Source organism: Phycodurus eques, chromosome 14 (genome assembly GCF_024500275.1).
Source record: "Phycodurus eques isolate BA_2022a chromosome 14, UOR_Pequ_1.1, whole genome shotgun sequence".
NCBI classification, from domain to species: domain Eukaryota; kingdom Metazoa; phylum Chordata; class Actinopteri; order Syngnathiformes; family Syngnathidae; genus Phycodurus; species Phycodurus eques.
This window is the reverse complement of record NC_084538.1, coordinates 4,982,173-4,999,396: the sequence shown is the minus strand read 5'-3', so window position 1 is coordinate 4,999,396 and position 17,224 is coordinate 4,982,173. Positions and strand designations below refer to the sequence as shown.

The window sequence follows — 17,224 nt, the reverse complement described above, 5'->3', positions numbered from 1 at the left end:
GATCAGACAAGACTATCATGTAAAGTCACTACACCATGCTACTTTTTCTTTTTAAGTGAATAACATGAGAAAGGAGACAACAAAGAAATGAGTTGAATTCTTTTAATGGTGTCACACTCATTCCAGCTTCTCTTGGCAGCCTCACTCCCCCCCCCCCCCCCCCCCCCCCCCCCCCCCCCCCCCCACGTTCGGCTTCATGGGAGAGGAAGTGTTCGTACGGAGTCCACATCAGCTCACTTCAAGTAGCCTAACATTTCATTCTCTCACACGCACGCACGTAAAGTCACACAGCAGCAAGTGGATCTCATGTCGTCTTTGCGTTACACGCTATAGCAGACTTTGTATGTGGCATTCAAGTTAAAAAAAAAAAAAAAAAAAGGGAGTGTTAAAAGGATGAACACGGTGAAATGAAGAAAACTGCAATAACTGAACCGATTTTCCTTTTAATTGGAAAGAAAAGATACATTTGCAAGTTGTAATTCATTTTGATTGCATTTGCTCTCAAAATAATTACAACACACAAAATGTTTTTTTGATTACCCCAAAAAATGATTGTGTTTTGAATATTATTTTGTAAATTGGTTTAGCAGATGAGTGTTCCAACTATAGGGGGATCACACTCCTCAGCCTCCCTGATAACTTCTATTCAGGGTTTCTGGACAGGAATCCGTCAGGACGTCGAATCTCAGATTCAGGAGGAGCAGTGTGGTTTTCATCCTGGCCGTGCAACGGTGGACCAGTTGGACGCCCTCAGCACGGTTCTCGAGGGTGCATAGGAGTCTACATACTTCGTGGACTTGGACAAGGCGTTTTTTGACGTGTCCCTCAGTGGGGTCCTGTGGTGGGCGCTCCGGGTGAATGGGGTACCGGACCACTTAATAAGGGCTGTAAGACCGATGTCATAATTTGGTCCACATCGCCGTCAGATTTGTTTCGGAGCAGTTCGCAGCCCAGTGTGAAGCGGTTGGGATCATCTGGGAGGGCCTCTGAGTAGAGTCGCTGCTCTTCTGCATCGAGAGGAGCCAGATGAGGTGGCTCGGCCATCTGGTCTGGCTTTCCCGCTAATGTCTCCCAGGTGAGGTGTTCCGGGCACGTCCTACCGGGATGAGGCCCCGGGCACAACGCAGGACACGCTGGCGAGACTGTATGTTCTGGCTTGCTTGGGAACGCCTCGGGATCCCCCCGGAAGAGCAGGACGGAAAGGGAAGTCTTCTGGGAAGTCAGCGACCCGACCTCAGATGCGGAAGAAAATGCATGGATGGATGGTTATTCTGTTCAAAAAAGTTTTTGTTTTTCTCCCCCCCAATTCTGATTAAATTAATTGTATTTAGTATACTTTTTTGTATTCTTTTTTAAAATTATTTAGGACTGTTCTATAAAATTTAGTATTGTTTGGATTTCATTTTTACAGAACAAAATTAAGGCTCTGATGTTCACTTCGTGACTTTTTTGTCCATCCATCGCCGGAGCCTATCCCAGCCATCATAGGGCGGGAGGCGGCGTAAACCGTGAACCGGCCGCCAGCCAATCGCAGGGCACATAGAAACAAACAACCATTCGCACTCACATTCACACCTACGGGCAATTTAGAGTTGTCAATTAACCTAGCATGCATGTTTTTGGGATGTGGGAGGAAACCGGAGCGCCCGGAGAAAACCCATGCAGGTACGGGGAGAACATGCAAACTCCACCGGGGATTGAACCCCGGTCCTCAGAACTGTGAGGCGGATGCTCTAACCAGTTGGCTCACTGTGCCATGACTTTTTTATGAGCCTCAATTTTTAATTGTTTAAAATAAAATGTTTCAAATTGATCATTTATGTGAGGCTTAACTTTTATTTGATTTTTTTTATTATTTCACTGTTTTGATGTTCATTTTTGGGAGCCTCAATTTTTTTTATTTCAAGGATTTATTTATTAAAAATTTGACAGTCTGATGTTAATGCTTTTCAGCCTCAATAATTTTTAATTTATTTTTTTTGTTTTTTTATGATGCTGATTTGACATTTTTTAAGCCTCAATTTATATTTTTTGTGAGGACTTTCGACGCTCATTTTAATACATTTTTGCGACCCACCGTATTTATATACGAGTGCAATTTGTTCCGATAATCTCTCGACGAATGAAATTTCTCCTCAAGTGACTGTAGTTGGCAGGTAAATAAATAAATGACTAATGACAAATAACCTTGAAAGCGAAATAATGAATAAAAGGCTTTACAATTTTCAACATTTAAGATTGCAGTGAATCGGGTCACAAATGCAATAAGTAACAAACATAAGTAATAAATAATTCTTACGATTACTATAGGTCCCTTGCAGCAGTTGCTGCTCGGGCCCTAATAATAAATCAGGAGAGAGACACGCGTGCATTTGAACGCTCCTCACATGATAAACGATAAACGATGCAGAATACATATTCAAATACATAACGGACGTTCCCTTTAAGTAGGCTGCAAACAAGCTGCTGCTGCTATAGTGTAAATGGCGCATCCGTGAAGTGTCACTCTATTTAAAACATGAACGCCAAACAATTGTGAGTCAATCCAGCGCGTGTACATTCATGATGCTTTTTGCTTAGTGCTTATCATGATTCGGGAACGAGTGAATAATTCTGAGCGCGTTCAGAATCATTTACGCCTTCCCTACTTCCGAATCGCTAGATAGGGATTTTTAGTAAACTACATCGTCCACTATATAATAATCCCTATACAGGGGAACCTCGGTTTTCATATACCCTACTTTTGGTACAATTCGGACGACTTTTTTCATCGAAATCTTGTCCCAGTTTTCGTACAGCCGCTCGGTTTTCGTGCCAAAAACGTGTGACTCGGCCACTCGTTTGCCGGAATCAATGAGCCATTCTGCGGGTCGCCAACATCCGCGGCACGCCGTTGTGCCTTGCGCTGTGCTAAGTGCAGTGCGAAAGGGCCTTCAGTCCGCCTTTAATTCTCGTTGGGTGATTACCACCCTTTTTCTCAATTACAGCATCCGACATTAGACACTAATTATGCTAAAGAAGTTACCATTTTCTTCTTGCTTATGGCAGATGTAAAACATGCGAAAAACCTGAAATGGTATTGTTGACAAGACGACAACGCTAATAAGCTAGGCAAGTTAGCATTTGTTCTCGCTTACTGCATACAATTTATGAGATGCAAATAATGCTAACGATGTCAGCATTTTCTTCTTGCTTATAGCAGATGTAAAACATGAAACTTGAAATGGTACCGTTGACAAGACAACAACGCTAATAAGCTAGGAAACTAAGTATTTCTTCTCGCTTACAGCATACAACGTATGAGATGTGAAAAATGCTAAGGAAGAGACTACAGCGGTAATATGCCGTTACCATTTCTTCCCGCTTACAGCATATGATGTATGACACGCTAACAACGCTAATACGCCGCTTGTAGCAAAAGTAGTAAAACATGAAACTTTAAGTTGTACCTTTGACGAGACAACGCTATTATGCGGGCTACCCATTGATATTTATGTAAAACAATAGTTATTCTCAATAACCGAGTTCATATTTTTGTGCATCTGGGACTGATGAATTGTATTGACATGATTTCTTATTGGAAATATTGCTCCGTTCAGTTTTTGTACCGTTTGATTTTAGTCAGACGTTTTGGAACGGATTAATAACGAAAACCGATGTTTCACTATATAGTGATTAAGGCGTCGGGAATGAGTGAACGATTCCAAACAGAATCAGAATCATTCACTCATTCCCGACGCCCTCATGGAATTTTTCGTGGACTATATAATTCACTATATAAAAGTCCTTATATAGGGATTGGGGATTAAGTGAGCTTTGTGTTTAAAAGTCAGCACCAGTATCCCACAGAGTCTTTGCTGCACAGCGGCACGGTGCCGTCGCGGCACTGCCCCTCGTCCTCTGCGTCCAGCAGGTTGCGCCCCCTGTTGGGGTAGTAAGGCGTGGGTGCCTCCTCCGCAGTGGGCGGCGTCTCCGTGCTGGAGGTGTGCGCCGCCGGAGAGTCGCCGCCCCCGCCGCGGCCCCGCACCTCTGGACGGAAGGCGTCGCAGCGAGGCCGCGGCGAGGGCCGAGGCCGCGCCAGGATGTCCAAGGTTTTAGGACGCTCGAGGGCGCAGCGTCGGCGGGGGGTGGGCGGGAACACCACGTTGGGGTCCGGGAGGCGGGGGACAGCCGAGAAGTTGTCTATAAAACCTCGAAAGGCGTCCCCTGATGGAGAGGAATGAGAAGAGAGTTAAAGCTGGCAATCTGGCTTTCATTGAAGGGGATTCATCTATTTGCAGATTTTTGTTCATATCACCATAGTTTTTTTTTTTGCTTTGACAGTAGTAGCTTGGCAGCTCGTGAACAATTTTTCAAAAAACAAAGGCTTCAAGTTGTACACTGCCAGGCCCTGTTGAAGTTTATTGTTTATTTAATATGCTAAGCAACCAGTTCAGCGTGTACCCCGCCTCCTGCCCGATGATAGCGGGGATTGGCTCCAGCACGCCCGCGACCCTAGTGAGGAGAAGCGGCTCAGAAAATGGATGGATAATATGCTAAGGAACTTAGCGTTCACGGAATAAGCTTGTTCATTTGAGGACATTTTGTGGCTTTAATGAGCTAAATGTTGCTCTTACTTCTGTTCTCCAAGATGGTTTGCTCCGGCAAAGGTTCGAGGTTGTTCTGCGGGCAGCTCTTCTTGATGGCCCCATCAGACGGCGTGCGTCGTAGGCTCCCGGTGCGTGCGGTGACGGCGCCGCGTGCGCAGGGCACGTGCGTGGGGGTGAGCGACTGCCGTGGATTCCGCTTGAAGCTCTCCAGGTGGGTGTTGACCAGCGCGTTGCCGTGACGACGGGCGGGCGGCACCACCGGCGGCTCGTCGTCGACGGAGCGCAGCAGCGAGCGCGTGGACGAGTCGCGGTCTGAAGGCGAAGATGGCGGAATCCTCAGCGGGCTATCTCGCCGAAATAGTCTGTGTGTGTGGAAGAAGGCGTCCCAGCGCGATTTGATGCCCTCCTCCGGCCGAGCCGACGTCAGCAGGCCGTCGCCCAGCCCGACCGCCGCCAGCAGGGCGCCGCAGCCCAGCAGCACCAGGTCCGTGCGACGACCGCTGCCGGGGCTCTTGCGGCTGGGCGTGGCTCCCGGAACATGGACGTCCGCAAAGGGATCCTCGCCGGCTCCCGATTGGTCGTATTCTTGGCCGGGCGGGCACGGGTACGACTCAGATGGCCGCGCTCCCGAGCCGCTCACGAAGCAGCAGTCTTCATTTTCTACAAGGAAAAAAGTCATGATTACATTCATTTTTAAATATTATTAACTACACATAAAATACTAAACATTGAGAGCAGTTGTAAAAAAATAATAATAATAAAATCATGAAAAAATGAATTAAAATAATGTAAAAAGTATTTTAAATACATACACATAATACATATACATTATTACACACAAAATATTAAGCAATTTAATTGCTCGGAATTTGATTAAAAAAATTACCACGTAACTTGACTAATGAGCACCTAAGTTTTTTTTTCAATTTAAAATATTAATTATAAAAAAAATCAATGTTTTAAAAAAAACTAAATGAGAAAAAAATATTAATCACATTTTCTAAATTTTTGTTATTTGAGAGTTTTTTTTAATTTAAGAAAAAAATATTTTAAAACAATGTTATTTCAATATTTAAAAATACTAAACTTTATACCAAATACAATTTTCTAATTAGAAAAAAAAGCACAAGTTTATTTTTAAGTATTTAAGTGTACAAAAACAAAACATCAAAAGCACTTTTTTCATTTAAACAATTATGCAAAAACATCAAGTCAATATATATTTTTTAAATAAAAAAATTAAACAGACCAATAAAAACAAGAGCAATTTAATTATTTTCAATAATTAAAAAATGTGCAAAAATACAAAACTAAAGAGCAATTTAGCTTTTTATAAATATTCTTTTAAATTAATCATACGAAATACAAAACTTTGATTGTATTTTTTATGAGCTTAATATATTTTTTTTAATTACACAAAAAGAGCACAAATGATTGTTTTATTATTTAATTAAGTACACAAACATACAAATCTTTAAGAGCAATTACATTGGGAAAACAACCAAAAATAGGGCACTTTGGAGATTTTTAAAATTATTTTAAATCTGTAGAACACAAAATCAACACATTTAAGGGAAAATTAATTTACATTTTTAATGAATAGACCATTTTTTTAATTAAAAAAAAATTATTATTAACCTGTGTATGAATGTGTATGCCCTGATTTATTTCAATTAAACAAGCGCTCGACTGATTTTAAACGTCTTTGTAGATTACAGCAGTGTAATATGCAAATCACCGCTACTATCAGATTAACTGTTACCACTAGCCGGTGACACTGTTTTGACATTTGAAAATTAACAGCAGTTAACTTATTTCCCCAGTTGCATGACAGTCAAGAAAACATATATATATTTTTTTAAAGGGAACAGAATTTACCAATCTCCAGCAGGCTGGGCACTCCCGGCACGGCGGGGCTGTGTCTGGGGGAACGGCGCAGGTTGGGGGCGCTGCAGGAGCGCTGGCGGTTGCCCTCGGCGACGGGCCTCACGCTGTCGGCAGTCACATTAGCATTAGCAGTAGCACAGTGCGCAAAACTACGACACGTTTTATCTTTTTATAAAGTGCATTTTGATGAATTGAAAGCCGCTCTCATAGAGCCTTGGAGCAAAATTGTGATGTCTGAGTCTTTCACACAGCTGATGCAGCTTCCCGCAATCAGATAATTAGAAGATGTCAGTGCCAGCAGGGGTGGGCAAATTTTTGTGCTGGACGTTCACATTTGATTTTTCATTTGTACATGAGGTTTAAAAAAAGGGTCAAATGTGCATGTAAAATAGTTTATTTCTAATTATAAAACAATATACACTACTATTTTATACTGGTGCGAGTAGAGACCCAGGAGTTGTGTGATGTAAATCGGTGTTAAGAGTTTCACTAGTTTCGACTGTCTGCAAGGCCACGAAGGTATCCGAATGCGATTGGATGAGCGACGGCAGGGAAACCGAGTGAACGAGCTCGTGTTTTGGCGGCGAAAACGCGCACAGCCATTTGACAACTGAAAAAAAACGAGCATTGACTTCATCCATTAATAATCTCTGCTCGACTAGCATCAACTCAGCTTTGGCAAAAAAAACAACAATCTGAGGTCGTTCAACCACGAGTCAGGAAAGCAGGGGTTTGTGTCCGGTGTGTGACTGGTCACCTGGCGTCGGCGCTGTGCTCCCGCTGTGGTCCGCACCCTCCCGTCCTGCCCTTCTTCCTGGAGCCCCTCCTTTCAATCTCCTCTTCGCCTGCGCTACGAGCCCAGCCGCCGCAGCAACCCTCCCGTGGCGTGACTGGGAAAAATGAAGCAGATGATTATTATTATAGTGGTACGCCACGCTCGTGACTCCAATCACTCCTATCTCAAAGCCACTTTTTCCAACAAATGTTGGTACTGTGTGTTTTTTACAGAATATATCTGTGGGTACTCTTATATGCTCTGTATGTGTGTTGTGCACCATGTGTGTTTGTGTTTTGTTTAGTTTTCCAGTCAACTTCATAAGGGAGCGGCAATAAAGAGCTTGAAGTTTCTGTTTTAAAAAGCTGATCGCTATCTGCCAGACTACACACAGCATGCTCAAGGAGGCCAAATTAGACATCGCGGTTAGAAAAAAGTTCACTCATAAATCTGCTCGCAACACAAAGCATAAAATCAACTGAGTGATGGCTTGTAGCTTGAAAAATTGGGCCACATGGAAGTCCAAGTACCACTGTATTTTTATGTATTTATTTGTTTTTAAATCACAATAGTTTGTGTGTGGTAAGCGTACGCTGTATGGCTCGGAGGCGAAGGAGAAGTGGCGGGCTGGTTGGTGGGCTGGAGCCGCTGCTGAGCAAACTCCTGCGACGGTCGTGGGACGGCGATGCCTGCACAGTGATCTTGTGCTGGAAATCTAAAACAAAACCATGAAAATAGCTATTGGTTTTATTTCCACAAATCAGCATCAGTCATCTGTCTAGTGTGCGTGGGTCAAATTGCTCCTACAGACGAAATCTGTAGGAGCAGTTTGAAGGACACTTGGAAATAGCAGAAATTACACGAAAATGGCCACTTGGAAGCAAAGTACCAAACTTCCCGTGTGTTTTTGGGCATGGCTGCTTAAGATTTTTTTTTTTGTCAAGCACGAGAGTTGACAAGCAAAACTGCCTTTCTGGGCTGAATTTTCTCTCTCTTTTTTTTTTTTTTTTTTTTTAAAAAAAAAAAAAAAAAAACAACAAAAAAAAACCCATCCAACTACTTTAAACCAAAAAATACCAGTAGCCTATGTGGCTTCTGAGCCTTTTTTTGTGGGCGATGCTGCTACGTTACCTAGCGGCAGGCTGATCCTGTTGCCATCCTTGACTTTGAGGCGGTGGCGCCGGAACTTTCCCTGGCGGCGCTCCACGTGCGGCTTATCGCGGTACAGCTGGTGGATGATTATGTTGAGCTCGCGCTCCAGGATGTGGATCTCCCGCTCGGCCAGCTCCTGCTCGCGCCGCCGCAGAGCCTCCTCCTGGCACTTCTGCTGCAGCGCCGCCCGCGTCAGCTCCTCCTCCCACGAACGCAGCTCCTGATGCCAGGCAAATTTGAATCACACGGGACACTTCATTAGGTACACCGGCCAACTCCTATACCTTCTCCTTGGTCCTGAGCTGGTCAAACATCTCCTGTATCTCCAGCTTCCAGTCATCCTGCAACGAGCAAAAGGACTCGGGCGGCATCTCGAAGAATCCCGACTCCTCGATGGCGGTCAGCTGGTCCAGAATGTCGGCGAAATGCGGTCGGGAGTGAGGGTCTGAGCTCCAGCAGCCTGCGATCGCGATGATGACATCACCGTTAGGGAAAAACAAACGCAACCGGGCTGCGTGTCTTACACAATGCTGTAGAGCCAAAATGGCCTCTACAAACCAAAATGGCTGTGCGTTCTTAGCATAGCTTTTTGTCATCTATTCATGATAGACATGCCTACCATATTTCACATTGCAAAGTCAAACTGGCTTCGTGTCTTACCCTCCATGAGGCGAGCAAAGGGCTGGGGACACGTGGAGGGGATGGGCAACGCCAGCTTGTTCATGGCCACGCCGTACGCCACCGCCAGGCCGTCGATGCCCCGGAAAGGCACTTCGCCCGTCAGCAACTCCCACAGCAGCACGCCGTAACTGAAAGTGCAAAAATACACAAGTGTACTTCATGACTCCAGAAAAGTCATGTTGCAGCTGTTAAGGCGAGCGAAACAAGTGAACCCCCAGTGAGGTCTTTTCTATGCTTTGTTTTCCTATTTTCATGATCATTTTGATTAATAATAGACCAGGCATGACGCATCAAACGCAACAAAAAAATTAAATGTAAGATAAAAAAAATACATTAATATACTTTCATTTCCATACAACCCCAATTCCAATGAATTAAAAGTTAAAATTAACCGTTGTGTTAAACACAAATAAAAACAGAATACAATGATTTGCAAATCATGTTCGACCTATATTAATTGAATACACGACAAAGACAAGATATTTAATGTCAATAAAGGTTTGGGAACTGAGGACACTAATTGTTGAAGCTTTATAGGTGGAATTCTTTCCCATTCTTGCTCGATGTACAGCTTCAGCTGTTCAACAGGCCGGGGTCTCCGTTGTCGGATTTTACGCTTCTTAATGCGCCACACATTTTCAATGGGAGACAGGTCTGGACTGCAGGCAGGCCAGTCTAGTACCTGCACTCTTTTGCTACGAAGCCACGCTGTTGTGACACGTGCAGAATGTGGTTTGGCATTGTCTTGCTGAAATAAGCAGGGGCGTCCATGAAAAAGAACTTGCTTGGATGGCAGCATATGTTTCTCCAAAACCTGTATGTACCTTTCAGCATTAATGGTGCCTTCATAGATGTGTAAGTTACCCATGCCATTGGCACTAACACAGCCCCATACCATCACAGATGCTGGCTTTTGAACTTTGCGTCCATAACAGTCCGGATGGTTCTTTTCCTCTTTGGCCCGGAGGACACGACGTCCACAATTTCCAAAAACAATTTGAAATGTGGACTCGTCGGACCACAGAACACTTTTCCACTTTGCATCAGTCCATCTTAGATGAGCTCGGGCCCAGAGAAGCCGGCGGCGTTTCTGGGTGTTGTTGACAAATGGGTTTTGCTTTGCATAGTAGAGTTTCAAGTTGCACTTACGGATGTAGCGCCGAACTGCATTTACTGACATTGGTTTTCTGAAGTGTTCCTGAGCCCATATGGTGATATCCTTTACATATTGATGTCGGTTTTGAGCATGAGCATTCCTCAACTTTCTCAGTCTTTTTTGCCAACCGTCCCAACTTTTTTGGAACGCGTTGCAGCCATAAAATTCTAAGTTAATGATTATTTGTTAAAAACAATAAAGTTTTTCAGTTTGAACATTAAATATATTGTCTTTGTAGTGTATTCAATTAACTATAGGTTGAACATGATTTGCAAATCATTGTATTCTGTTTTTATTTATGTTTAACACAACGTCCCAACTTCATTGGAATTGGGTTATAACACTAATACTACCTATCTGTTACATGAAAAGATGATTGAATTAAGAAAATGTTCTATTTATATTGTGATTATTAACAAAATATTTCAAATTTAATTGCTTCTTAATAATAAGAAAATTTCATAGTATGAACACATTGACACACATTGATGATCTTTGTGTGTGGAAGCAACATGTAAAACAAGTATTTTTTTTTTCCTTTGTTTTTTGCTTAACCTATCCATTCAACATGCATTCAGTGTGCTTCACAAAAATCAGTCGCTTTTGGAGTTTTGTAGACTCTCTCCTGATGTGCCGCAAAGCACACGCCACACCCCACCCCCCATCTCCTTGCCCACCTCCAAACGTCGCTACCCTTGGAGAAGGTGGACGAGCGGATGACCTCGGGCGCCATCCAGGCGTAGGTGCCCGCCGCGCTCATCTTGGTGGTGCGCTGCCACTCACGTGCCAGCCCAAAGTCTGTGATCTTCAGAGTCTTGTTGCTCAGGTCATCATCCCTCTCAAGCCTCTCCAGGATGAGGACTGGGGGTTGTGGGGTGGGAGAGGTATGACCAGGTGCGGGGATTTGGATGTTGGGTGGGTTTGCGCATGTCGGCGTAAGCAAGGATTCCGATTATTTGTTTTTTAAAAACGATCATAAAATGAAGAAGAATGCAAAAGTAACACAAAAAATGGAGGGTGAAGACGAGGTAAAAAGGAGTTTTGTGGGAGGATGTGGTGAGAGGTTTGGAATAAAAGAAGAAGAGAACAAACAAGAAGTGAGACACAGGCTGTGTTCAGAATTGTTCATCCATTCCCTACTTCCTATTCACTGTACAGTCTCTCATTGTATCGAGGTTCACTTTTAGCACTGAATTGCAGATTTATTATTATTTTTTTATAAATTGTATTTATATTCCAGATTATTTGCTAAAATAATTTTGCGGTGACTATTTTTTCCAAATACTGGTACTGTAGCGCAATAAGCGCAAGCCAGGAGGAAAGAGCGCATAAAAGACAGAATCTCCAAAGTTTGAAATCTTTCCACACTTAATAGCTAAAGTGAAATGTGCCTACTGCAAAGTACAACTGGCTTAGGTTTATTGATACAAGCTGTCGCTTGACCGATTTTTTTGCCTTGAGTTGAAAGCATAAATTTTAGTGACAAGCGCTACAAAAAAAATAAAAAATTACAATTGCTTCAAGCTATTCATTACCACTCCTCGTTAAAGTTTATTTTTTAAACGTTTTTTTTTTAACCAGAAATAACAGAGGACACTTTTAATCTCAATTAAAGAGCGTCCTGACCAAGACAAGCAGCACTATAGTTAAAAAATTACAGACAATCAACAGCCAAGCATACTGCAAAAACATGAAACTATTTAAATTAAGCACATTTCTGTCAGAATTTGATCACAAACTTAAATATCCAAAAATCTGACAAGACATGTACAAACAGATGTGTCTGTCTCCCTGTCATCCAACAATGTCTTAAATCACTTTCTGACAAAGAAACTAATGGAGTAGAATGAATTTGATTTAATGTTAAAGCGCATCATGCATAAATGTCTTTCCAGTAATTTAACTCATTATGTTGTTTATGTATATACTGCACACACTTATGACCTTAATCCAAAGATCAATTCATCAGTTAATGCTTTTTCTTTTTTTTGTTATACTTGAAAATTCTTCTCTGTTATAAAGAGGGGTGTGTAGACTTTTTAGATCCACAATATAGAGGATAACTTATGCTCACAATACACTGGAACAGTAGTACAAAATGGCAAACTCACTATATAGTGGATAGGGAAATATTTTGAACACAGCCACATACACGAGGACATAAGCAGAATGACGCGCACGCTAACAATCTCGCTGCATGAGTGGACTTCTATTTAAGTGCAGTGGTTGTTGTCAAAAAACGCAACACGCCCTCTCCTCCGCCACCTTTCACTCAGGCCATCTGCCAAGCTAGCATTGATGTAGTATGAATATAATGTTTTAAAAGGAGGTCCTGCTGCTTTTATACCTTCTGGGCTCTGTGCTGGCCTACCTTTTTTACTTTTTTTGTTTTTTAAACCATTTGAGCTCTGTTTATGCAAATGTCATGAATCTTCCCAAGGGACAAAAAGACAAACAACAGACTGGATTAGGGCTGTCACTATCGAATCTTTTTAGAATCAATCCTCATATTGATTGGTCATTTTGGTAGAAACGGCTATCATAAGTACATAGCATAGGTCAGTTGAGATCATACTTAACCACACGTTCGCTCCCTGGTGGTTGGCTGACGACTGGTTGAGAAAGCGCTTCATTTGCAACTAGCCCCCACTTTAACTGTAAAAATGGCAGACGTTCAGGCCATTTAACCATGGCAGCCAAAATCGTGATCGCGATTAACATTCGATTAATTGTGCAGCCCTTATCAGCATGTCTATCAAGAGTAGACCCCCCCTCCCCCCCAAAGAAAAGTCTCAAGATGCCATTCCAGCCATGCCCGAAAAGACACAGGGAGTCTGCCATTTTGGTTTGTAGCAGTGATTTTAGCTCTGTAGTGCACTCTAGATAAAATAAAGACATCAAATTCTGCCCTGAAGCCACTTTCACTTTGCAAGATGAAATCTGCGAGACATGTCACTCATGAGCGTGTGCAGACAGCTCCTTTAGCTCCACAACGTTGTGTGCTGCCATGTTTACGCCCAGGGGGAAGCTACGCTTTCTCCATTGTAGCCCATTTGATTTTGTTTTTAAGACTCCAATTTAGCTTGATTTCAATAACCTTGTTTGATATTGTTCCGAAGATAAATTTGGACTCCTTAAACAGACCTACAACACAGCCTGTTAATTTAAATATATATGAAGTGATTCATTGACATGTCATTCAGTGTTTGGGTGTTGTCCACCCCCTGGGGTGACTTAACACCCGAGGTCGGCCAATAGGAAGCAACCAGCAGAGGTTGGTCACTGGCCAAAGGTTATGCGTGTCTATGTGCGCACACACGCACGTGATCCTCACTAATGAGTTTCAGGATTTAAAAGATTACAGACATCCACGGAGACAACTTTTCCTTTTCTGATCTCTGTGTAAAACTTTGCTGTATAATTGATTATGATTCATAATCTGGGCATTTTCACTGCTGCCTCACAATAACAATAATCTTCTAAACCACTTTTCCTCTTTATTTTAGGTGAGTAGGTTCCCTCCCCCCAAAACCCAAAAAATATCTGAATAGGTGAATTTGTAAACACCTAACCTCGAATATATGCTTTTTGGATTTTTTGGGGGGGAACCTACCCATCTTGATTTGCTGAAAATCTCATCTAGTTGCTATTTTTGTGCTCAGGCCAAAGCAATAAAATGACTTTTGCGCCATCTGGTGGAATTCTGTTGTTGTTACGTTTAATTCATTGATGTATTTTCGTTTGCCTTTGAGATGTCCTGTTTGGTTGGCAGTCCTTGAATGCACCTCTTATACCATCAAAAGTGAAAGCCATGTTTCTGCTTCTATCCCAATGCAAAAACTAATAGTGGTCGTCTTTTTTACTATTACATTTTGTCTGCGTTTCTTGACATTTATTATTGTGTGTAAATGACAAAAGGTGAGTTTAATGCCTTATATAGTTTGTGTAAATTACCATGTCATGTCAGATTGTGTTAGCGTCTTATTTAGGCTGTGAGCTAATACTGCTGATGAGCCTCATGTGAAGGTGGTTTGTTTGTCTTGAATAATAACTCCAGTTTTTTATGTAACATGGGTTCATGATTGTGTACATGCTAGATGGACGGCAGTTGGTGATTTGCCGCCATCTCATGGCAACAATTTGCAATTACAACCCCCTTTATAGTTAATTATCCGTGGCTTTTCACTATTCGCGGAATAGTGGGGTTAACTATATATTCTATATTCCTACCATTGCTGGACTTGAGGTCTCTGTGAAGGATTGTGACGATGGCCTGGTTATGCAGGTAGCGCATGCCTCGGGCGACCTGTACCGCCCAGTCCACCAGGGCGCAGGGCGGCACGCGTTTGCCTGCCAGCGCTCGGTTGAGGGCGCCTCCGCGGGCGTACTCCATCACCAGGCAGAGGTTGGGCTGGCGCAGGCACGCGCCAAGCAGCGCCATGACGTTGGCGTGCTCCAGCATGGCGAAGAGCTTGGCCTCCTGCCGCACGCTGGCCAGCGTCTGCTCGGCGTCCTCGTCGGGGTCCCGCCGCGCCGCCTTCACCGCAACCTCGGCGCCGCGCCACACCGCCCGATACACCTTGCCAAAGCCGCCCACACCGATGATCTCCCCCAGGGCTAGCTCAGAGAAGTCGATCTCCAAGACTGTGCACAGAAGAAATGGACAACTGTTACAAAAACAGGAATTAATTACTCAGGGTTGCAATGGAGTGGAAAATTTCCAGTAAATTTCTGGAAAGTTCTCAGTAAATTTCCATGGGAGGTTAAGATGGGTAATTTTGGAAATACTGTCTTCCAAACTGGAAACGTTTCATGGGAATTGATAACTGAGGGTAATTGAATGGAAAAGTATCACATTTAAGCATAAATAAGCATTTTATTTTGCAACAACGAGACATTCATTCAAAACAGATGGCTCTCCTTGCCCACAGGCGAGGCTATTACACTACCTTGGTTGCTCAATTTTTTTTCACGTCCCTCAAGCGGCGACATACCTGAAGCTTGTTCGTAACTCGAATTTTGACTTGTAAAACAAAGCAAAAAATGCCCCCCGCCCCACCAAGAAAAACTTGTAACTCAAAACCAAATACGTTGGGGCACTCATAAGTCAAGGTACCACTGTACTTGCATAAAATTGGATGTCAGGTTATGCTAAAATGTATTGTCCTCCACTTTATTTACATTCCTTATTTAGACCCGACCTTCAATTTAGTAAATTCCTAGTTTATTCCTGTTGATTCCTATAAATTCCCATGGAAAGTTTCCAATCCTTATCCAAGTTACGCTCCGAGTGGGACCCCCTCCTCCTCGAGCAGACCCCCATGAATATTTCAGGTGGTGCGTGAAAGGAGGCCAGCAGACAAGGAAAAGCCCAACCCAAACGAGCCAGGCTCACATCCCAGCCTTGTTGTTGACATCTTGACTTCATAAAACGGCTAATGCCTCAATCGGACAGGTCATCGACCAAGGGAGGTGTTGCAAGACGCAATCCCATTGGTCGACGTTAGGGTGCTATGTGGCAGGATTCTCGTTTTTATGTCACACTACAATGCAAGATATCCCAACAAAACAAACATGGTAGACCTTTCATTTTGGCATCATAGGCCTTCTCCAACGCCAAATCGTTGATCGTGGATTATGTCACACGTCAATGAGTTTCGTTGTTCCAAAACAAAATATGTGGGGCCAGGTCTTGAAAATGTATCAAGCAAATCTGGCCAATAACAGCGCTTAAAAACTTGGAGTCTGATCGAAGCATAATAGGAAAGTAGTAACTGCTGTTTTACGGGTTGCAACCCATGTCACAGAATCGTGTTGACCTATATTATCTATATGCATAATATAGGTCAACACGAGTCACCTTGACGTCGACCAGCAGAAAAAAATGGATTCTGATGGAAGGGGACATTTAAAACGTGAGATATATATATATATATTTATTTATTTTAGTAATTTGAGTTACGAGCTTGGTCACTGAGCGAATTAAACTCGCAGCTCAAGGTACCACTGCATTTTAAAAAAAAATCACAGCAGCACATCCAGAAGCGAAACTTACAGTAAAAGTATCTATTTCATTACAAACACGGTATTGACATTTGGATGTATCGCTAAGCACAAAGGAGGAGCTCACGGTGCAAGGGGGGCACTTCCTGCGACGAGGCGGCCCGCCTCTCCTCCGGCACGCCCCTGCTGACATAGTTGCAGGGGAAAATGCCCACCCGGTCGGCCACAACACCGGTCCACCAGCCCTCGTCCCCGGACACCAGCGAGTCCTTGGACAGAACCTCCACCTGGTCCCCCCGGCGGAGGTTCAGCTCGTCGTCCGCCGTCGCTTCGTAGTCGAACACGGCCGTCCAGCGGCCGGCAGGTGCCGCCTCCGGCTCGTCGCTGGTCTCCCCGTCCTCCTCCTCCGGCCTGGGCCAGCGGAAAATATTCGCTTCATTCGAGGAGGGGACGCCCGGCGGCCCGGGGCTCGACGTGTGCTCCGCCGAAGCCGCTTTGGGGGGAACGTCCATGGAGGCGGTCCATGGGCCGGCCTGGAGCCCAGCGGCAGCGGCAGGCGCATTCACCTGCTGGCGGCTAGCTGGCTAGCTATCTTAACTCGCGGCTAATCCCGCGCGCGCCGCCGAGCTGCATTGTGGGTCAAACATGTCATCATTGTGTCTCCGATCAGATACAAAAAGACACGCACACAAAAAAAGTCACAATCGTCGCTAGCGGCGAGCCTCATCGTCTGCGTTTTTTAAGCCAATTGGCACAACACGCGAATCCCTCCCGGCTTCCTACTGGTGCGCGTGCGCGTCAATCAGCATCTGGCCCGCCCTATAACAAGACGTCATGCACCGGCCCAGAAATAAATAAAAAAAACTACAAAAAGTCGCATTTAACACCCAAAAGAAATTGTGACCTTTATTTTGTCGAACTAAAAACATAAAATGAGACATATATGAAATCCATGTTAATAAAGCAGAAAAAGTCAGAAAA

At 43.7% G+C, this 17,224-nt stretch overlaps 1 protein-coding gene across 3 annotated transcripts; it reads right to left on the bottom strand.

Moving 5' to 3' along the window:
• Positions 1 to 193: 193 nt before the first annotated feature.
• On the bottom strand, positions 194 to 16,962 carry map3k9 (mitogen-activated protein kinase kinase kinase 9). Of its 3 annotated transcripts, none has more exons than XM_061696832.1 (11): positions 16,371 to 16,962; positions 14,471 to 14,884; positions 10,918 to 11,101; positions 9,064 to 9,212; positions 8,688 to 8,863; positions 8,383 to 8,623; positions 7,844 to 7,966; positions 7,234 to 7,366; positions 6,468 to 6,580; positions 4,617 to 5,249; positions 194 to 1,233 (listed from the first exon to the last, which is right to left on the bottom strand). In XM_061696832.1, exons 1-11 carry the CDS (start codon positions 16,753 to 16,755, stop codon positions 1,097 to 1,099), a joined length of 2,688 nt encoding a protein of 895 aa, XP_061552816.1. In that variant the 5' UTR covers positions 16,756 to 16,962; the 3' UTR covers positions 194 to 1,096. The 3 variants fall into 3 exon arrangements, with proteins under 3 accessions (XP_061552816.1, XP_061552815.1, XP_061552817.1); XM_061696831.1 differs by having other exon boundaries at positions 1,140 to 4,206; XM_061696833.1 differs by lacking the exon at positions 194 to 1,233 and adding an exon at positions 4,113 to 4,494.
• Positions 16,963 to 17,224: the final 262 nt, after the last annotated feature.